We start from the raw sequence: 15953 nt of genomic DNA, 5'->3' as shown, positions 1-15953 counted from the left end.
CAGTAAAAAAAAAAAATCCAGAACAGTCAGTTTATTGTATTTATTGTGAAATCCTGTACAGAGAACGTTTATAAACAGACTTAAAACTTAGGATGAGCTGCCGTTTATTTCACGAAGCTGTAGAAGTAGCCATTGCTTCTTCATAAGCCTGCAAGGCCAGCTGGATGTAGCCTTCTCTCTGGGATTCAGTTTTCACAAATACCTGCAACCATGGCAGGAGAGAGATTAATTACAGTTGACAGCAGAGTTGCATAATGAGATTTCATCATGGCAGTGGCAGATCAGCCACCTACAGCTGAAATCCTGGTGCAGATATATATATATATCTTAAAATACAAACATGGCATGCAGAACAGTTCTAGTTAAATATCTGCTTCTTAAGGTAAGAAATTTAGGCTACTAAATGGGTTCTGCTGTTTAAAAGCTTTCTCCTCTGTAGTTAAAGTAGCTTAAAGCAGAAAAGCATACCTTGATCAGATCAACTCCTTTAAGTTTCCCTTCTTTAGCTTCTTTTGCTGACTGACATTCAGGATGTAGCATATGATACAGTGTAATTAAACTGGTAGCATCATCCAGCCTAAAAAAATAAAGGCTCATTTGTAGCAATTACTGTCTCTTAATCATTAAGAGTCTACAGAGGAAGTGTATATTGTGTATATTTGTATATACACATATATTGTGTATATTTGTATATACACATATATTGTGTATATTTGTATATACACATATATTGTGTATATTTGTATATACACATATATTGTGTATATTTGTATATACACATATATTGTGTATATTTGTATATACACATATATTGTGTATATTTGTATATACACATATATTGTGTATACACATATATTGTGTATATTTGTATATACACATATATTGTATATACACATATATTGTGTATACACATATATTGTGTATATTTGTATATACACATATATTGTGTATACACATATATTGTGTATATTTGTATATACACATATATTGTGTATACACATATATTGTGTATATTTGTATATTTGTGTATACACAGAGGAAGTGTATATTTGCACACCACAGGCTGTCATAAACTGCTGCTTTCACTGAGTATCCAGTCACTGCAATATGGCAAACAGGGCAACGGACATCCCATCATCTGTAGCAGCCCCTTCATGAGAAGGAAGACCAGAAGCACATGAACACCACAGTGCACCAGGAAAAGTACCTAAATCTAGCCAGAGTGCATTTGAAGCCTGGTGCCCTGCTCAGCAGTAATACACCTGAAATCTATCTATAAAATAAAATTAGTTACCCCACAACAAATAGTTAGTGGAGCAACTGTGCCAAAGGGGAGCTTCTGAACACAGACTGCGGTGACTAGCATGTTTAAGATCAGCACTGCCCAGGGCTGAAAGTCTTCTGACAATTACAAAATAAAACCCCAACAACTCCAAAAGGTCTGTTTCTGCAGAAACTTAGTTTAGTACCCCACAACTTCATGCACTGCAGTTAGTGCTTCCATACAGCAAACAGCATCTGTACAGCCAACGCTTAGAGCCAGCCTAAGTTTTCCTGCAAATGAAAACTTTTCTACACCTTACAGAAATATTATTTTTGAACAGCAGAATCAGTAAGCGTCACACAGTACTTACAGGTCTCTGTTGATCATGTCTATCAGTAAGCCATCTGTTCTCCTCCTGTTGAGCAGGTACCACACCATGCCCCCGAAGTGCCTGGTGGAGCGCAGCAGGTCGTACTTGGCGTGTTTATCGATGTCCTCGTACGCCCGGTGATGAACCTGCACCCAGGGACGGTTTCAGTCTCACTCACACAACTGGAGCTTCATGGCAGGTCTTCCCCTCTACCTCTCTCATAGTTTTTAATCTATTTTCTCTTTCCCTAAAGTGCAGGAGTAAGCCACAGACTGAACCATGCTACCTTAAAGCTTTATGCATATTACAATTCAGGGTAACAGTGGAATAGCCCAGTCCTTAGGATTTAGGCACAGGCACCTTTATGGTAAAAGGAAGCTAAATCCTAGTTATGTCCTGAACATTTGGGGAGGCAGGGACATAACCTCAACCTTCGGTGCACTGCTGTCAAGTTGTAATCTGCTCTATAAGGTGAAAAATGCTAGAGCAAAGAAGTGAAACTTGCCTTTGAAGAAAAGGTCCTTGAAAAATTACCTAACAGAAGTTACAGTTTCTCAGACAACTGAGATTATCACAGAGTAAAGAGTAGTAAACATTTTAAAAGCAACTGCAGACTAACATATTTACCAGCAGCTACAGCTACTAACTTTAAATAGTTCAGCTAGAACTACATTTTTGCACCTGGTCTTTGTCAAAAGTCATCCTTTGTGTACAGTGCTCTCTCTCAAAGTGCACTTTCAGTTATCTAACTGGTCCTTTTAAGTCCTAACAGAGCAGTTACCATGACTCCAGCAGCACAACTCTGCTCACGGCCCCTTAGGCATGTTATCATCAATTCTGTTTAGATAATAAAAATATCTGCACAAAGACTATTTTTTTTGCATATGTGATATTTTTCTGTCCTGTTGAAAATTACTTAAACAGAATTCTGGTTTACTTTCCTGCATAAAAATAAACCCCAAAACTCATCAGAAAGATAACTGATAATCTATATGGAGGGGAAAAAAACCTGTGACCAACACCTTTGAGCCCCAGATAATATTTGTGTTTACAAGACAAACCCTAACAGTTCTTCACTATTTTTTTTTTTTAGTAGAAAAATGACAAGTGAACTCACTCTGATATAGTCAGGTGAATCTGGCTCAAACTGAGCAATGCACATATTAAGGACATCTTCATGACGGTCTTGCTGAAACACATTCTGAAACAACAGTTCAAATTCAGGAGATTCTGTATCACACCATTCCAACTCTCCAAAATCAAAACAGCAGCCACAACATTCTGTTCTGAGCAACACTTACAGTGAGTAACCCCTTAATTGAAAGATAAAATGCACAGAAGTACCGTAATTGCCTTGACATTAATACAGTATTCCTTGATTTTTGTTTCTGAAACACCAGGTCACATTTTCAGATTAAATGTACAATATCATCAATGCATAACAATTAAATGTGGACTTCTAGTATGACACAGTGTTTATAACTATCCAGGATTTACCTGGACCTAACCTGGAACTTTACTGTAAGTATTTTAACTAAGTTACAATGATAAGCAGTTGCTGAAAACAGAATTTAAGCAGCTTAAAGCACATGGAGTGGCTTATTCATAGCTCCTCTGCCCAGTAACAGAGCACAGTTAAGTAAAAATAACCAGTTTTCAAACTCAAGAGGAACTTACCCCAAGGTTTTCATCCTTGAATAGTGCTGGGGCAATAACTCTGCGCCCTTCCCTTGGGAAGAATATCTGTATCATTCTGTCCCGTTCTTCCCACGTCGCTTTTCTTAACACACCATTTGGTTCTCTAACTACAATGAAACGTTCCTGAAAAGAAGGTAAAATAAAAAAAAAAGAGCATTATCTCCCAAAGCCTTCTGTCTTCGTAGCCAGAACCACTATAAAGAAAGATTATTTGTCAAAGCCCTTCAATACCTAACTCCCACCAATAATGCCAGTTTCTAACTGATTGTTGCTATGTGCTAAATTCATCATTTCTGCCTTGGTACCTGCTAATTAAGTGCTACATTTGCACCTTCGTTTTACTGTGCATGTGCCTATACTAAAAGCTACAGCTCTGTTAAGTTTAGATTAACAACATAAGTCATACCCAGACAAAGCAGTTAGCCTTGCTGCTGGCCTGATTTTACCACTGAGTAATACACATGAAATTAAAAATGCAAGTGTCTTGCACTTCTTTACCTTTGTTTCAGAGGCAGGTGCTAGAATCAAGTAAGGGCAACTGCAGTACAAAAAAAATACACGTGAAACCATATACTCAGATCTGTTCACAAGCATAATTGATTTAGGGCAGCAGATGGGAAAGTCTGTTCAATGCACTGAAAAATAAACAGCAGGTTCCTGGGGAGAGCTCTCAGATAGAGTAATAGATGGAGGAGTGGGGAATTCCTTTCACAGGGCCATCACTATATGCATGCTGGAACCATGGAGACTTCTTAGAATCATAACTGTTTGTTAAGAATCTTTCCAGCCTCTTCCTACTGGTACTTAAAGACCATCTAGATGTTTCATTAGACAAAGAAAACTCTATCCCTATACTCAACAAGTCTACTTGACAGCTGTTTCTTTACAGCTTTCCCATGAATTCATCCATCATTTGCACAGCTTTCCACCAGATTTTTGCTGCTGTGAAGGAGCTCCATCTTTAGTACATATTTAGCCTATGTCCTAAATATTCCAATTCCACAGAAAGTTTCTAGGAAATACGGAAGAACTCAGTACTCCAAGCATATCACAAGCATCTGCTTATAAAATAACTAACTACCCCACAGCTTCCCCTCATGCCTGCTTTTGAGTAATAGAAGTTAATTTATCATTATCAGTAAGAAGCAAGCTTTTGGAAATATATGTTTCTCTCTTGCCTCATACCAGATTAAATTTACAACTCGTCAGCCTTTTTGCAAACTGACATAATTACGTCTTCATTAAAACCTGAAGGTTATTTTGAAAACAAATTAATACTTTTAATTGTGTTACTTACCCGATGCGGAGTGGAGTATGTTAAATCTGTAAATACATATTTTGAAGTTTCAGTTCCTTCAAGGAATTTGTCTTCTGCTAAGACATCATCAATTGGCTCTCGTTCATCCAAAACAGGGGGCATGATTAGTTTTTCTTTAGCTTCCTCAATGGCTTTTCTTGTGGCCTTGGGAGAAAAAAGTAGTGTAATTTTACAATTAAAAATATCATTCTACTGGAAAGCTAACATACAATTTTGGAACAAATATTTTCATTTAGAGAAGTATTTTTTTAAATTTTTTTCTCCAGCAGTTAAGAGAAAGGAGACACTAATTCAAACTCCAGGTAGATGAATCACACATGAACAATTTACCAGTACTGAAACCTGGGCAAAATGCTGGAGGAAGTTCCAAAACTGCAGTGGACAAATTGCAAACCCCACGTTTATTTCAGGTATTTTTTCCAGGGTAATTTTCCCCCAAATCATAAACCACGATCAACAGTCTGTATATGGCTGTGATTGTGGCTCCAGAACAGGCTCCAGTCAGGCCTCTTTGTCACCCCAAACCAAGTCAGACCACAGGAAAAAGAAAGCAGTCAAAGGAATCCCAGGGCTATAATTTAGATATCTGATAAAACATTTAACACAGTTAGGAAGCATAATGGGATAATAAAGAGAAGCTGTCACTCGCGGGGGGGGGGGGGGGGGGGAGAAAGCACCCAATTTCCTTCATATTGCATAAAAATCGAGCAACATTGAACAAAACAAGTTATTTAAAGTGAAGAAACACTGTTTTACGCTATTTTAGGGAATGACCTGAAACGAAGGCAAGAAACCAAAATGTTTTCAAAAGCAGCAATAAAGGAAACAGAAGTATGAGCTGTTACAAGCTCTTTTATTAAAGCCAACACTCAGTTCCTAAGGAAGCAGAGCAGCCTACCTCTTGCAGCTGAGCTTCGGTCATCAGCTTGTACTGAGGCGGCTTGAGCTCCTTCTTCGCGGGCCGGAACACCTTGTGCAGGTCGATCCCCGTCATTTTATAGAGCAGCGCCTGAACCGCCTCGTCCGTGAAGGCGGGCCGGGGCTTGGCGGCCTTTCCCTCTGCGAGCGGAGGGCACCCGCGGTTAACCGGGGGGCGAGGGGACGGTCACGGCCACCCCCTCCTCCCGCGCCCCCAGGCCCGTCGCGTCCCGCCTCCCTCCCCACAGCACCGCGCGGGTCGGGCCCGGCCGAGCCCCGTCCCTGGGCCGGGGTCCCCCCGCGCCCCCCTCACGTACCGCCCGCGGCCTGCGCGAGCCCCCGCCGCGCGTGCCGCCCCCAGAGCGCCCGCAGCCGCGCGGGCACCGCCGAGGAGACCCGCGCTCCCAGCGCCGCCATCTTACACACGCCCCGCCCTGCCTCCGCCCCCGCTGAGGCGCGCCGGGAAATGGAGTCATAGAATCACACAATATCCTGAGTTGGAAGGATCATCGAGCCCAGCTCTTGGCCCAAGAATCCCACACCCCAAGAATCCCACCACGTGCCTGAGAGCGTTGTACAAACGCTCCCTGAGCTCCGTCAGGCATGGTGCTGTGCTCACTGCCCTGGGGAGCCAATTCCCCTGCCCGACCACCCTCTGAGGGAAGAACCCTTTCCTCTTACCCAGCCTAAACCTCCCTTGACACAGCTTCGTGCCGTTCCCTTGGGTCCTGTCACTGGTCACCACAGAGCAGAGACCAGTGCTCTCCCCTCCGCTTCCCCTCACGAGGAAGCTGTAGATTGCTATGAGGTCTCCCCTCAGTCTCATCCAAGCTGAACAAATCCCCCTTTGCCTGGTGCGAGGGAGACACGCAGCCCTCCGGCATTTTCTCCGAGGGAAAGGGTAAGAACCTTGTCGTTTGAAGTCCCCCCAGTGCGTTTGTGTTATTAAAGGCTGCCGAGGCGGAGGTGAGGGGCAGGTTAGGGCGGGAACCCATCCTGCAGCTGTGGGACAACGGGAGCACAGCGGGAGCGAGGGGGCAGCCGGCTCCCTCAGCCGCCGAGGGGACGGAGTAGGGCTGCGGGCTGGCAAATTTCCTTCCTTAGCGGAGAAAAAAAGTGATAGGAAGAAAGGTGGAGTTGAGTCCCTCGTGGGCACTGGCGCGATGGAACCGCTGTTAACCCGCAGCTGCCGTGAGGTCAGGACAGGTGCAGGCGGCAGGAGGGCGCGCTGCAGCAGCGGCTGCCCGCTGTGACAGGCAGCTCCCTGCCCCGGTTCCTGGGCGGTCCGCCCGAGCGGGAGGAACACGGTGGTAATTTACACAAAATTAAAAACCCCATCTGGCACTGCGTACTGCTTTGGCACTTGCGTGGTTCATGCCTGAGAGCACCCGTGCTGTGCGGGGCTGTGCTGGGCTCCTCAGCCTGGCCACAAGTGTCACTGCCATGGGGGGTGAGGAGTTCACTCTCCTCGTGTTCAGGGAGCTTTAATGCTTTTGTAAAGGAAGGAAGATATATAACTGTATTTAAGCATAAAGCCAAAGGTGAATTTTATACCCAATAAATATGTCAGATCAGAGCTAGTGAAGACAGGGTTTGCAGTCAAAAGGGGTATGGTATTCCACTGAAACTGTACAAGAGGAAATGGATTCAAAATGAGAGTGGGTTTAAATTAGATATTAGGAAAATAATCTTTTCTGTGAGGGTGCTGAGGCACTGGCACAGGTTGCCCAGAGAAGCTTTGGCTGTCCCATACCTGGAAGTGTCCAAGGTTGGATGGGTCTCTGAGCAACCTGGTCTAGTGGACGGTGTCCCTGCCCATGGCAGGGGGTTGGAGCAAGATGATCTTTAAGGTCTCTTCCACCCCAAACCATTCTATGACTATAACTGATTTCTTATAACCAGGTCTCTTTCAAGGGGGTGAAAGTTTATTATTACTTGAGGTTTATTTTCTCTGGCTGGTCTGTATCTTCTATTGAGAATTTCAGTCTTACACACAGTGATTGGGGGGGGGGTGAAACTGAAAGAAAACCCATTTTTCTTTAAGGTCTCTTCCAATCTTGGTGATTCTATGATCCTGTTACCAGCAGCCACATCTCCGTTCAGGGCCCCAAAATGCTTTGAATTCTGAAAGGTTCAAAGCCACACACATCGATGCAACCTGGCTGATGACTTCCTGTTCAAACAGGAAGTATTTCAGCTCCAGGAGGGGAGATGTGAAAACAGAGGTAATGTACTTACATTCTGGAGGTTTCCAATTGTTTTAAACTTTAGTGGTTTGTTCGTTGCTTTGCTAAATCAAAGTCTAAATTACACTACTTTTGAAAATAACGGTTGAAGTCTGGGAGAAAATGAAGACTTTATTGCATATATTGGTATTCATTAGGTTGAAGTTAAGCATCAGCCGAAAAAAATACATTTGTTTCTTGTAATTGATCTTTTTTGTACTGGGGATATTCCTATTTTTCTCAGCCTTATGCAATATCCAAACACGTGTGCTGGATTGAATTTAATTTTCAACTTTTTCAATATCCTGGTGTTTGCATCATCAGGAAGGTTGCAGGAGGGCATATTCTTCTCATATTTGTATTGCTACAACTAAGTTGAAATCCTTGAGAACTGAAGAGGGCAAATGAACCCTTAATATTATTTTAATGTAATTTTGTGCAGAATTTATTTAAATAATACTAAGAAAACGAAAGATAACTTTGAGGAAATGGAGAAGGTGTTGTTTTTCAATTCTTGCATGGAAGATCTCTGGAGTGAGAGCTATACCCTATAAGGGAATTGGGAAGTTATTTGGCCACTTGCCTAAAAGCCACTTCAGACCTGTTCATGAATTTGGATGGCAAGCCAATGTCCATTTTAATTTACAGAAGTGCTTAGAAAAACAACAGAATTTGTTGGGCTATATCCAAGAGAGGTTAAATTCACATTCATTCTGTACTGGAGTAGTAACAGCTGGTGTGAGGATTAACCTTTTTGTCTGGTGGGATGAAAGGAAATATTAACTAACTGTACTGTAGATGGGAGTATAGCAGGTTAACATAACTTATAAAGTAGTATCAGTTTATATTGAATAGATTGGTTATATTTTATTTGTGGTTTATTTTTGTACTGGAGTAACAATTTTAAGTAGGATGTTTTATATTGGTATAAAACCACCTTGAAGAATCAGTGGAGTAAAAACTGATAATGAAATAAAGAATCTTTCTTAGCTTTTGTTATTATTTTGAATGCATCCCAAGACAGTTGCTGTTGGAGATTTACAACCATCTGATGGCTGGGTGAATGTCCCCTGTGGAACACATTGGTGGTTCAAGTCTGGATTCTATTGGAAAAGTGTCAATACCAAATCATCTGCCCCGTTGGCATTAATTTCCTTTTTGCTGGTAGTTTCAGGAGAGCAAAAGGATCAGGTGGCTGCTGGGAGTGAACCAGTTGATTAACATCTCAGGGAAAGGGAAGGCAAATGAGGGCCTTTGCTATGGTTTACCAGTCTTTCTGAGTAATAAATATGTCAAATTAGTAGTAAGGAGTTTTTTGGAAGAAAGAATTCTTTTTGGAAAAAAGTACAGTGAAAAATATAAAATGTAAGGTTTGGTAACTGTGCATCCATTCGTTATAAGAATAAACAGAGTGAACTCAGGCAGGCTGTGAACATGCCCCCAGTTGATGACATGACCCTTTTAAAATTGATGGCTGGTTCTCTTGTTCCTGATAAGAAACACTCTGGCAATCCCCTGGAACATTTTTCTGAGGGACACAATGGACCAGGCTGGAAGCTTTTTTTACTAAACCTGCACGGATAAATTGTTTTTTTACAGAGAAGGCATAGAGAGCTGAAGTAAGAAAGATGACACAAACTCTATTATATCATCAGCTTAGCCTTTAAAGGGATAATACATTACACATGTTTGGTTTTGTTTCCCCATGTACATTGAGGGAGTCAGTACTTTTTTGTAAAATTGTTGGGGTGGTCATTTGCAATATGGTTGCCTATTTTCAGGCACATTGCCTGCAAGCATCTTATTTATCAGTTTATTTTGTTTAACAAAGAGAGTATTATTTTATCCAAAATTGTCTTTTAAGGTCTGTGACCATGGATTTGTGTTGCCAACCCGAGGCCTGTGTAACTCCTTGGATGATGATGGTGATGATGATGCATAAGCCTTTGCTCATACTTCAGAGTGGCTGTTTTCTATCTCAAAAGCTGTTTAATGTTCAGATTTCCTGTGGGTACTTGGCAGCAGGGACAGATCAGTGTGGCTGTAGAACTCTGGCCTAGGCTGCTGGGCCAAATCCACCTCTGAAGGCAGAGTTATGGGTGGTTCTGCTGGACAAAGCCCATTTTTACAAATAATAACTGAGATGCCCACTGAAACTACAGAAACTGAGTTCAGCTGCAGCATTATCATCCTGAGGGACCAGCTGCCTTCTGTTACTGGTGTAAATATCCTTAGTGAGAGGGAACATTATATGAAGTTGTTTCTTCAGTGCTCTCCATTTTGGCAAGTGCCAACAGTCAGCAGAGGTTGAAGAGCAAATGTCCCTCGAGGATTTATTTGTGCCTTGACTATTTGACATTTGTATTTCCCATTTGAAGGAAAACCAACAAACCCAAAAGGATTGTCCTGCTGTTCAGCCTGGTTTCAGCCCCACTTCCACTGTGCACATGTGCTGTGTTCCTGTGGGCCACGGCGGGGCAGGACTGAGGGCTGAACGGGAGGGATGAAAGTGCCTGAGGAGTTCCAGTGGATCATGTAAATGAACTGCTTTCGTTAATGACCCAGATTTGCCTCTGTCTCGCATAAAACTGCCATAATCTCCCTTTAATAATGATAAATTAGATATATACAAAGACTGTCTCCAGTAGCTGAGATTACATACATTATTTATAGTAGGGATATAAATCCCACTTCGGTTTATATTGTTTTCTTTGCTACACTATAAGGGCTTGAGCCAAAGCCCATTAAAGTCCTTCTCTAACTTCAGCAAGCTCTGAATTGAGTCCTTATTTTTCAAACAAATCTTATTATTCCTTTTTTCTCTTGTAATACTTATCTTTTAAAAATACTTACCAAGGAAAAAATAATAGTACATATTTAGTATTATTCAAAGTAAGGTAGGGCTTGAGTAATTGTTGTTTTCCCCATTCTTAATAGTTTTTTAACCTCCCTCTATAGTCCATAACTGTTTCGAGTCCTGTCCTTCTGAATCCAAGCACTTGCCAGGGCATTGTGAACTAAACCTGGTGTGCAGCATAAACTGTTTCATGTGGGCAGGCTGGGATGGATCTGGTCCCTTTATTTCCACAGTAGAAGGACAGAGCAATGATCCTCACAGATTCGTGGGTTTGCTTTGTTCTCTGGGGACAGAAAAGTTAGGAGAAGATGGCACTCTCCATTTCATTCAAGGGTTAGTTATAATATTTCCCTTCTCTCCTGTTGCTGGCACAAGTAGTCAATACCTTTTTCTTATAATTGTTCTTTTATCTGGTTTTCCCTGAAATCTAACACCTGACAGAATCCTCTGAACTCTGAACTGTCCAGATTAAACCTAGATGTGTGTTATGTGTATTGCCTGTTGTCAAAGGCTTCATAAAAACCCAAATCACATGTGTCTAGTAGTTACACTTCATGATGTTTTGTCACTCTCCCAAAGAAGCCTGGAGGTCTGATTTTCCTACTTTTTTAAATCCAAGTTTCATCAGGGCTGTTGTATCATTTTATGGTTTTTAATTTAATTATTTTATAAATGAATTTACATTACACAGAAGCACATCCTCCTAGTTATAAACTGCTCTAGTACCTACTCAATGGTAACTGCAAAATTTGGTTTCTTTCATCCTTTTCTTGTAATATTTGGTTTTATTAACAGGCAACCACTTCATTCTTCAGTTGCTTCCAAAGCAGATGAATACATTTATCTGTTGATGACTTGTTACAGTTAAATAGATTATTTTTTTCCCAAAACTGGTTCAGTTTCTATAATTTTGTTTGTTTGCCTATTTTTTCCCAGTTAGAAGTTACCTCACAGTAGCCATCTTGCTGCTTAGTGATGCCAAGACATCACTCTTAACTGCAGCCATTCCCTTCTCAAGTTCTTTTTGCTTCTCAGACTCCATCTGTCTCTGGGATTCTTTTGCAATTTCACTTCTTCAGGCTTGTGCAATTATTTTTCTTTAAATCTCCTAATTGTTCATCATATTGCCCCGCAGCCTTCCTGTTTTCATATTACTTTGAATTCATCAGGATTTATTAGGATTTGCTTTGTCACCTTGCTTCCTCTTTCTTCTTTCCCCAAATTATTTTTTTCTTGAAAGAAGCTCCTGTAGTTTGCTATGTACAGTATAATTTAATTTCCTTTGTTGTTGTTGAGATGGGCAATGTGTACCTTTGGCTTGCTATTATATATTTAAATAGCCTGCATGATAAGACCAACATTTTTTAATCTATTTCCTACCCATATCACACCATTTAAAGCAAAATCCCCTCTCTTCTAAAGGTGGCACTGGAGGGGTGGTTGTTTGGGGGGGTTTTCTGGTTTTTTTTCTTATTCTATCCTTTGGGTGCAGAATGCAATACAAATTGCATTTGCTTAGGCAAACCCACTGTGTGTTTAAAAAAGTCATTATAAAGACAGGATCCTGGGGGGTCTGACAGAGGAGCTAAACCAGCTGTGCTCTTCAGTACAAACAACACATAAATTGACAATATCTTCTCTTCCTGATCAAGTAAGCCAAAGAAAAGACCCAGAAATTAAAAGATATTTTTATCTCACAGAAGCTCTTTAGTGAAGAGCCTGTCTCACAAGAACAGTTTCAAGTTGCATTTGTTCTTGTTACTTTCTTTCTACCCAAGCAAATCAAGAAAAACCAAGAAACAAAAGCAGAAATAGAATTAATTTGTTCAAATAGTTATCAGACTATTTTCCTGATTTCTTTCCAAATAATCCTTTTGACATTTATTAGGTTATCCACTAGAGTTAATAGGAAGATTCCCATCCATTTTTGGACAAACTGTCTGAGTAGAGCACGAGATGTCACCAGATGATTTCCAGAAGAGCGCTGGTAAAGATTATTCAGCTGGTGCTACACCTGCTTATTCTGGGGCAAAAAATACGTGTATGTTCTTTGTAAATTGTTTTAAAACGGTTCACTGAGTGAGTAATTGCATTCGTGCTCCTTTTGGTTTTCAGAGATTATATGTATGGGTAGAATCCTGTACACTGTGTTTCCACAGTGCTTCCTCCTGCATGGCCACCCCCCTGCATGCCTTGCCATGCCATCCTGCAGCACGTGGTGTGAGCATGAACATGTGCCAGTGCTTGCACACTTGGGCTACAACAAGTGCTTGGGTCTTTATGAGGGGCCATATTACATATCTAAGCAAATAATGTGGCTGGGTAGCTGGAGAGATCTGGTAGCGGTTTTATAGAAAGTTTCAAGGGAAAAAAAACCCAGCCCAGCATGGCAGGAGGAATCTTAGTGCCAGAAACATAAACCACACAGGCCTGACTCCACACTGTGCACTGTGGGCAGTGTCCCCATTTGTCAGAGGGATAAGTGTGTGGGACACAGTGTGGAATTCTTTCGTTGTTGGGAAAAGGGATGCAAAACAACCTTCCAGCAAGCGAGTAGATTGAAAATAAAGATGAAAAGCTAAAAGTGCTAGAAGTTCAAATGTTTGTATCTTGTTAGATACCTTTTGTTTTACAACTGCACAGCAAAATGGGAATGTGTTGGTCCTTGCTTTTATTCACCCCTTCTGGACTGCCTGCCTCTAATTCCTTCCCTTACACCCACTCCATACACACACATCATATCTTTTCATAAACAATCTCAGGTTATTATCCAAGTGGAAACAATGAATAATTTTCTTTTAGGTTTTTGAGCTGAATCAAGTCACAGAAGGGTCTAATGAGAGCCAGAACCTCTCAAGGAAAAAGAATGGAAGCAGGATCTTCTCCTTTTGATATCAGCAAGCCTCCAGATTGTGTCACAGTGCTTCAGGTAACTACACCCTCAAGATGCTGTTTTATAACTGGCCAAAATTGATCCTATCCTTCTCCCTCAGTTCAAGCCCTCCCTTGGGCTGTTTCACTTGCTGAAAACATTCTGGTCTTCATGACAGTCCCTAAACAGAGTCGGTTATTTTCTTCTGAATTTTGATTAAAAGCACAACACTTTGGGACACAGGTAAATTCAGGATCTAACTCTGAAAGGGAGCATATTTGTTGCATGGAAAAGCAAGTTGAATTCTGTCCCCTTTGAGTCTCTGCAATAGCACAGAGATCTCCTAAACCTTGCAAGGCATTACTGAGATGCAGCCAATCCACTGGGATTTTTTTTTACAGTACAGTTTTGCAGATCACTTCATTTTCCCCGTATGCTCTGTTGCAGCAGAATTCCTTCCAACCTAAGTACCATTTACTTTGTAATTAAGCAGAGGAATTTTTGATTGATACTTTCAAATTAAGCAGGCTATTGCTTGGAGGGTTTTCAATAAGTGAGTCCAAAATCAACTGTGCATTTTCTGTGCACATTTCAACCCAGAGGACTGAATATTTACCCTTAAAGCAAAGCATCATTTTAACTAGTTGTTCACTCTTTTCCCCCCTCCTCTCCTCTCTTTTTTTTTTTACTGTAGGCCCAGGCAAACGTCTAAATGCTCGTACAATATGTGCAATGTTCTCTAAATATGATTATATGTCCTACTAATTATGGTTAAATGATGCTTGCTTTATAGTCAGACATTCTTTTGCTTTCTCCTAATAATTTCCTCAGTGCTACTCAAAAACAGAAAGATGAAAAAAAGGTAGTTCAGAATAGTATCTGCCTTTTCAACTACTGGGTGCAATTGTTTTATCAGACAGTACTGTTTCTGAAAATTTATGAAAAATAAGACTAATCCGCGTTTGTTATTGTGAAATAATTTGGAATATCCTTCCCAAGTTCTCAGGTTAGTCCCGGTATGGCCTTGGACGCTAGATGGCAATGTATGGCTGTATGTCATGCACGGCAATGGCAGTAGCAAAAGTCTCTCAACACGAGAGAATCCTCATCTTTCAAAAATATTTGTAATATTGCCCTTTTATTATGAAAACAATTAAAATGTGTAAATGCTCGATTTTTACACTCTAAAAACTTTGCAAACTTTCTTTTTTCCTGCATTATGAGTGCATGGGGAACATTTCCTAATGAGTTGGACAGGTGAGTAGAACATTTACTCATTTTTTTGGTGTACAAGAAAGCTCTGCAATCGATTAATCTATCAACAGAGAGAATTTTCAGTTCCCAACATCATCAACATGCTCTTTGCCTTAGAACTGGAAGGAAGGAATGACAGTGGGAGTGTTGGCCTCTTCTCTCTCCTCAAATAACCTTTTATTCACTGTCACGACAATAATGAGAATGGAAATTTTAAAAATTATGTAAAAGCAAAAGGTGTTGGGTAGGAATGGCCACCTCATACCCTTATTTTGAGCTAAAAAGTCATCTTGAAAACAAACAATGCAACCACTTGTTATTTTGTCAGCATTTGATTGCTTTTGGATGACTTTAAAAGAGGTGGTTTCAAAGCCACTGATCTTACCCAAGCTGACATGTTATGGAAAAGGGCCCGTTCCTGCACAGGTTCTTTAAGGGAAAGACTGAGTGGGTTTGGTCATGTGTTATTACTTTTCCATGTCACATCCTACCTCTGCCTCACTGCTTTAGGTCTCTCTCTTAGCTAGTCTATGTGGGTCACTTTTCCTCAAGATAAAACAGTGCCCTGTGTTTGTCAGTTGATTATCTCACTTTTTGGAAGTGCAGGCAGAAATAATTGTTAGAAGAATGAAATTATGAGATGCCTTTGTGAGTCTCTGTACAACTTTGCATTTACTGTATTATTGCTGTACAAACAAGAGGGAGGTTTGCAATGAGGAGGACCCACCAAGAATGTTACAGAGGGGCATTATCCCTAAGATACTACAGAATGTTCCATTCCTCCTGCCCACTGGTGTGTTTTTAGTAGGGCAGAAAGGCTGTCTCTGCCTCTGGCTGGATTAAAAGGCTGTTTCATGTTATGCTCTCATGAGATGGAAGGACTGTGCTGGCCTGTGGTTCCTGCTGTACCGTAGGATCCGTGAGTGCAGGATGAAGGCACCACTGTCTCATTCTTTCTCTTCTCACAGGCAGTGCTGCTTTCTATGCTCAAAGGAGAGGCATAGCATGAGCAGACAGCTTTATTTCATTGTCTTCTCCGTCCTAATGCAGCATCCATTGCTGTCTTGTGATAAACACCAGCAGTCATTCCATCAGGGAAAAAAAGCCTGAATGGGAAACTAAGATGTTTAGGGCCCTTGTTAATGACCCTTCTCCACCCCTGTTTCTATTTTGCTAT

The 15953-nt window shown here is 41.1% G+C and overlaps 1 protein-coding gene and 1 long non-coding RNA gene across 2 annotated transcripts in view; one reads left to right on the top strand and one right to left on the bottom strand.

Moving 5' to 3' along the window:
* Positions 1–25: 25 nt before the first annotated feature.
* On the bottom strand, positions 26–5997 carry MRPS22 (mitochondrial ribosomal protein S22). The gene is made up of 8 exons (XM_027729318.1): positions 5886–5997; positions 5549–5709; positions 4630–4794; positions 3312–3455; positions 2752–2835; positions 1635–1780; positions 469–577; positions 26–202 (listed from the first exon to the last, which is right to left on the bottom strand). The coding sequence occupies exons 1-8, from the start codon at positions 5983–5985 to the stop codon at positions 110–112; spliced, it is 1002 nt and encodes a 333-aa protein (XP_027585119.1). The 5' UTR covers positions 5986–5997; the 3' UTR covers positions 26–109.
* Positions 5998–6349: 352 nt separating this feature from the next.
* The window catches only part of LOC113992221, a 67804-nt gene continuing 58200 nt past the window's right edge, over positions 6350–15953 (top strand). The window contains exons 1-2 of the long non-coding RNA XR_003542168.2: positions 6350–6469; positions 13453–13579. This is a non-coding gene — a long non-coding RNA (uncharacterized LOC113992221). The remainder of the gene's footprint in view (positions 6470–13452; positions 13580–15953) is intronic.

This window comes from Pipra filicauda, unplaced genomic scaffold (genome assembly GCF_003945595.2).
Source record: "Pipra filicauda isolate LSUMZ 115617 unplaced genomic scaffold, ASM394559v2 scaffold146_size1912638_pilon, whole genome shotgun sequence".
NCBI classification, from domain to species: Eukaryota; Metazoa; Chordata; class Aves; order Passeriformes; family Pipridae; genus Pipra; species Pipra filicauda.
Note: the sequence above shows the minus strand (reverse complement) of the source record. Positions and strands in the feature narration are given on the sequence as shown.

What these genes read in the sequence shown, in the direction of transcription:
- MRPS22 (XM_027729318.1), bottom strand. Translation starts at nt 5,985, where the DNA reads ATGGCGGCGCTGGGAGCGCGGGTCTCCTCGGCGGTGCCCGCGCGGCTG. An exon ending in CATACTCCACTCCGCATCGG is followed by an intron (nt 3,456 to 4,629) that starts GTAAGTAACACA and finishes CCTTCTTTTCAG; the next exon opens with GAACGTTTCATTGTAGTTAG. An exon ending in GACATGATCAACAGAGACCT is followed by an intron (nt 578 to 1,634) that starts GTAAGTACTGTG and finishes TTATTTTTTTAG; the next exon opens with GCTGGATGATGCTACCAGTT.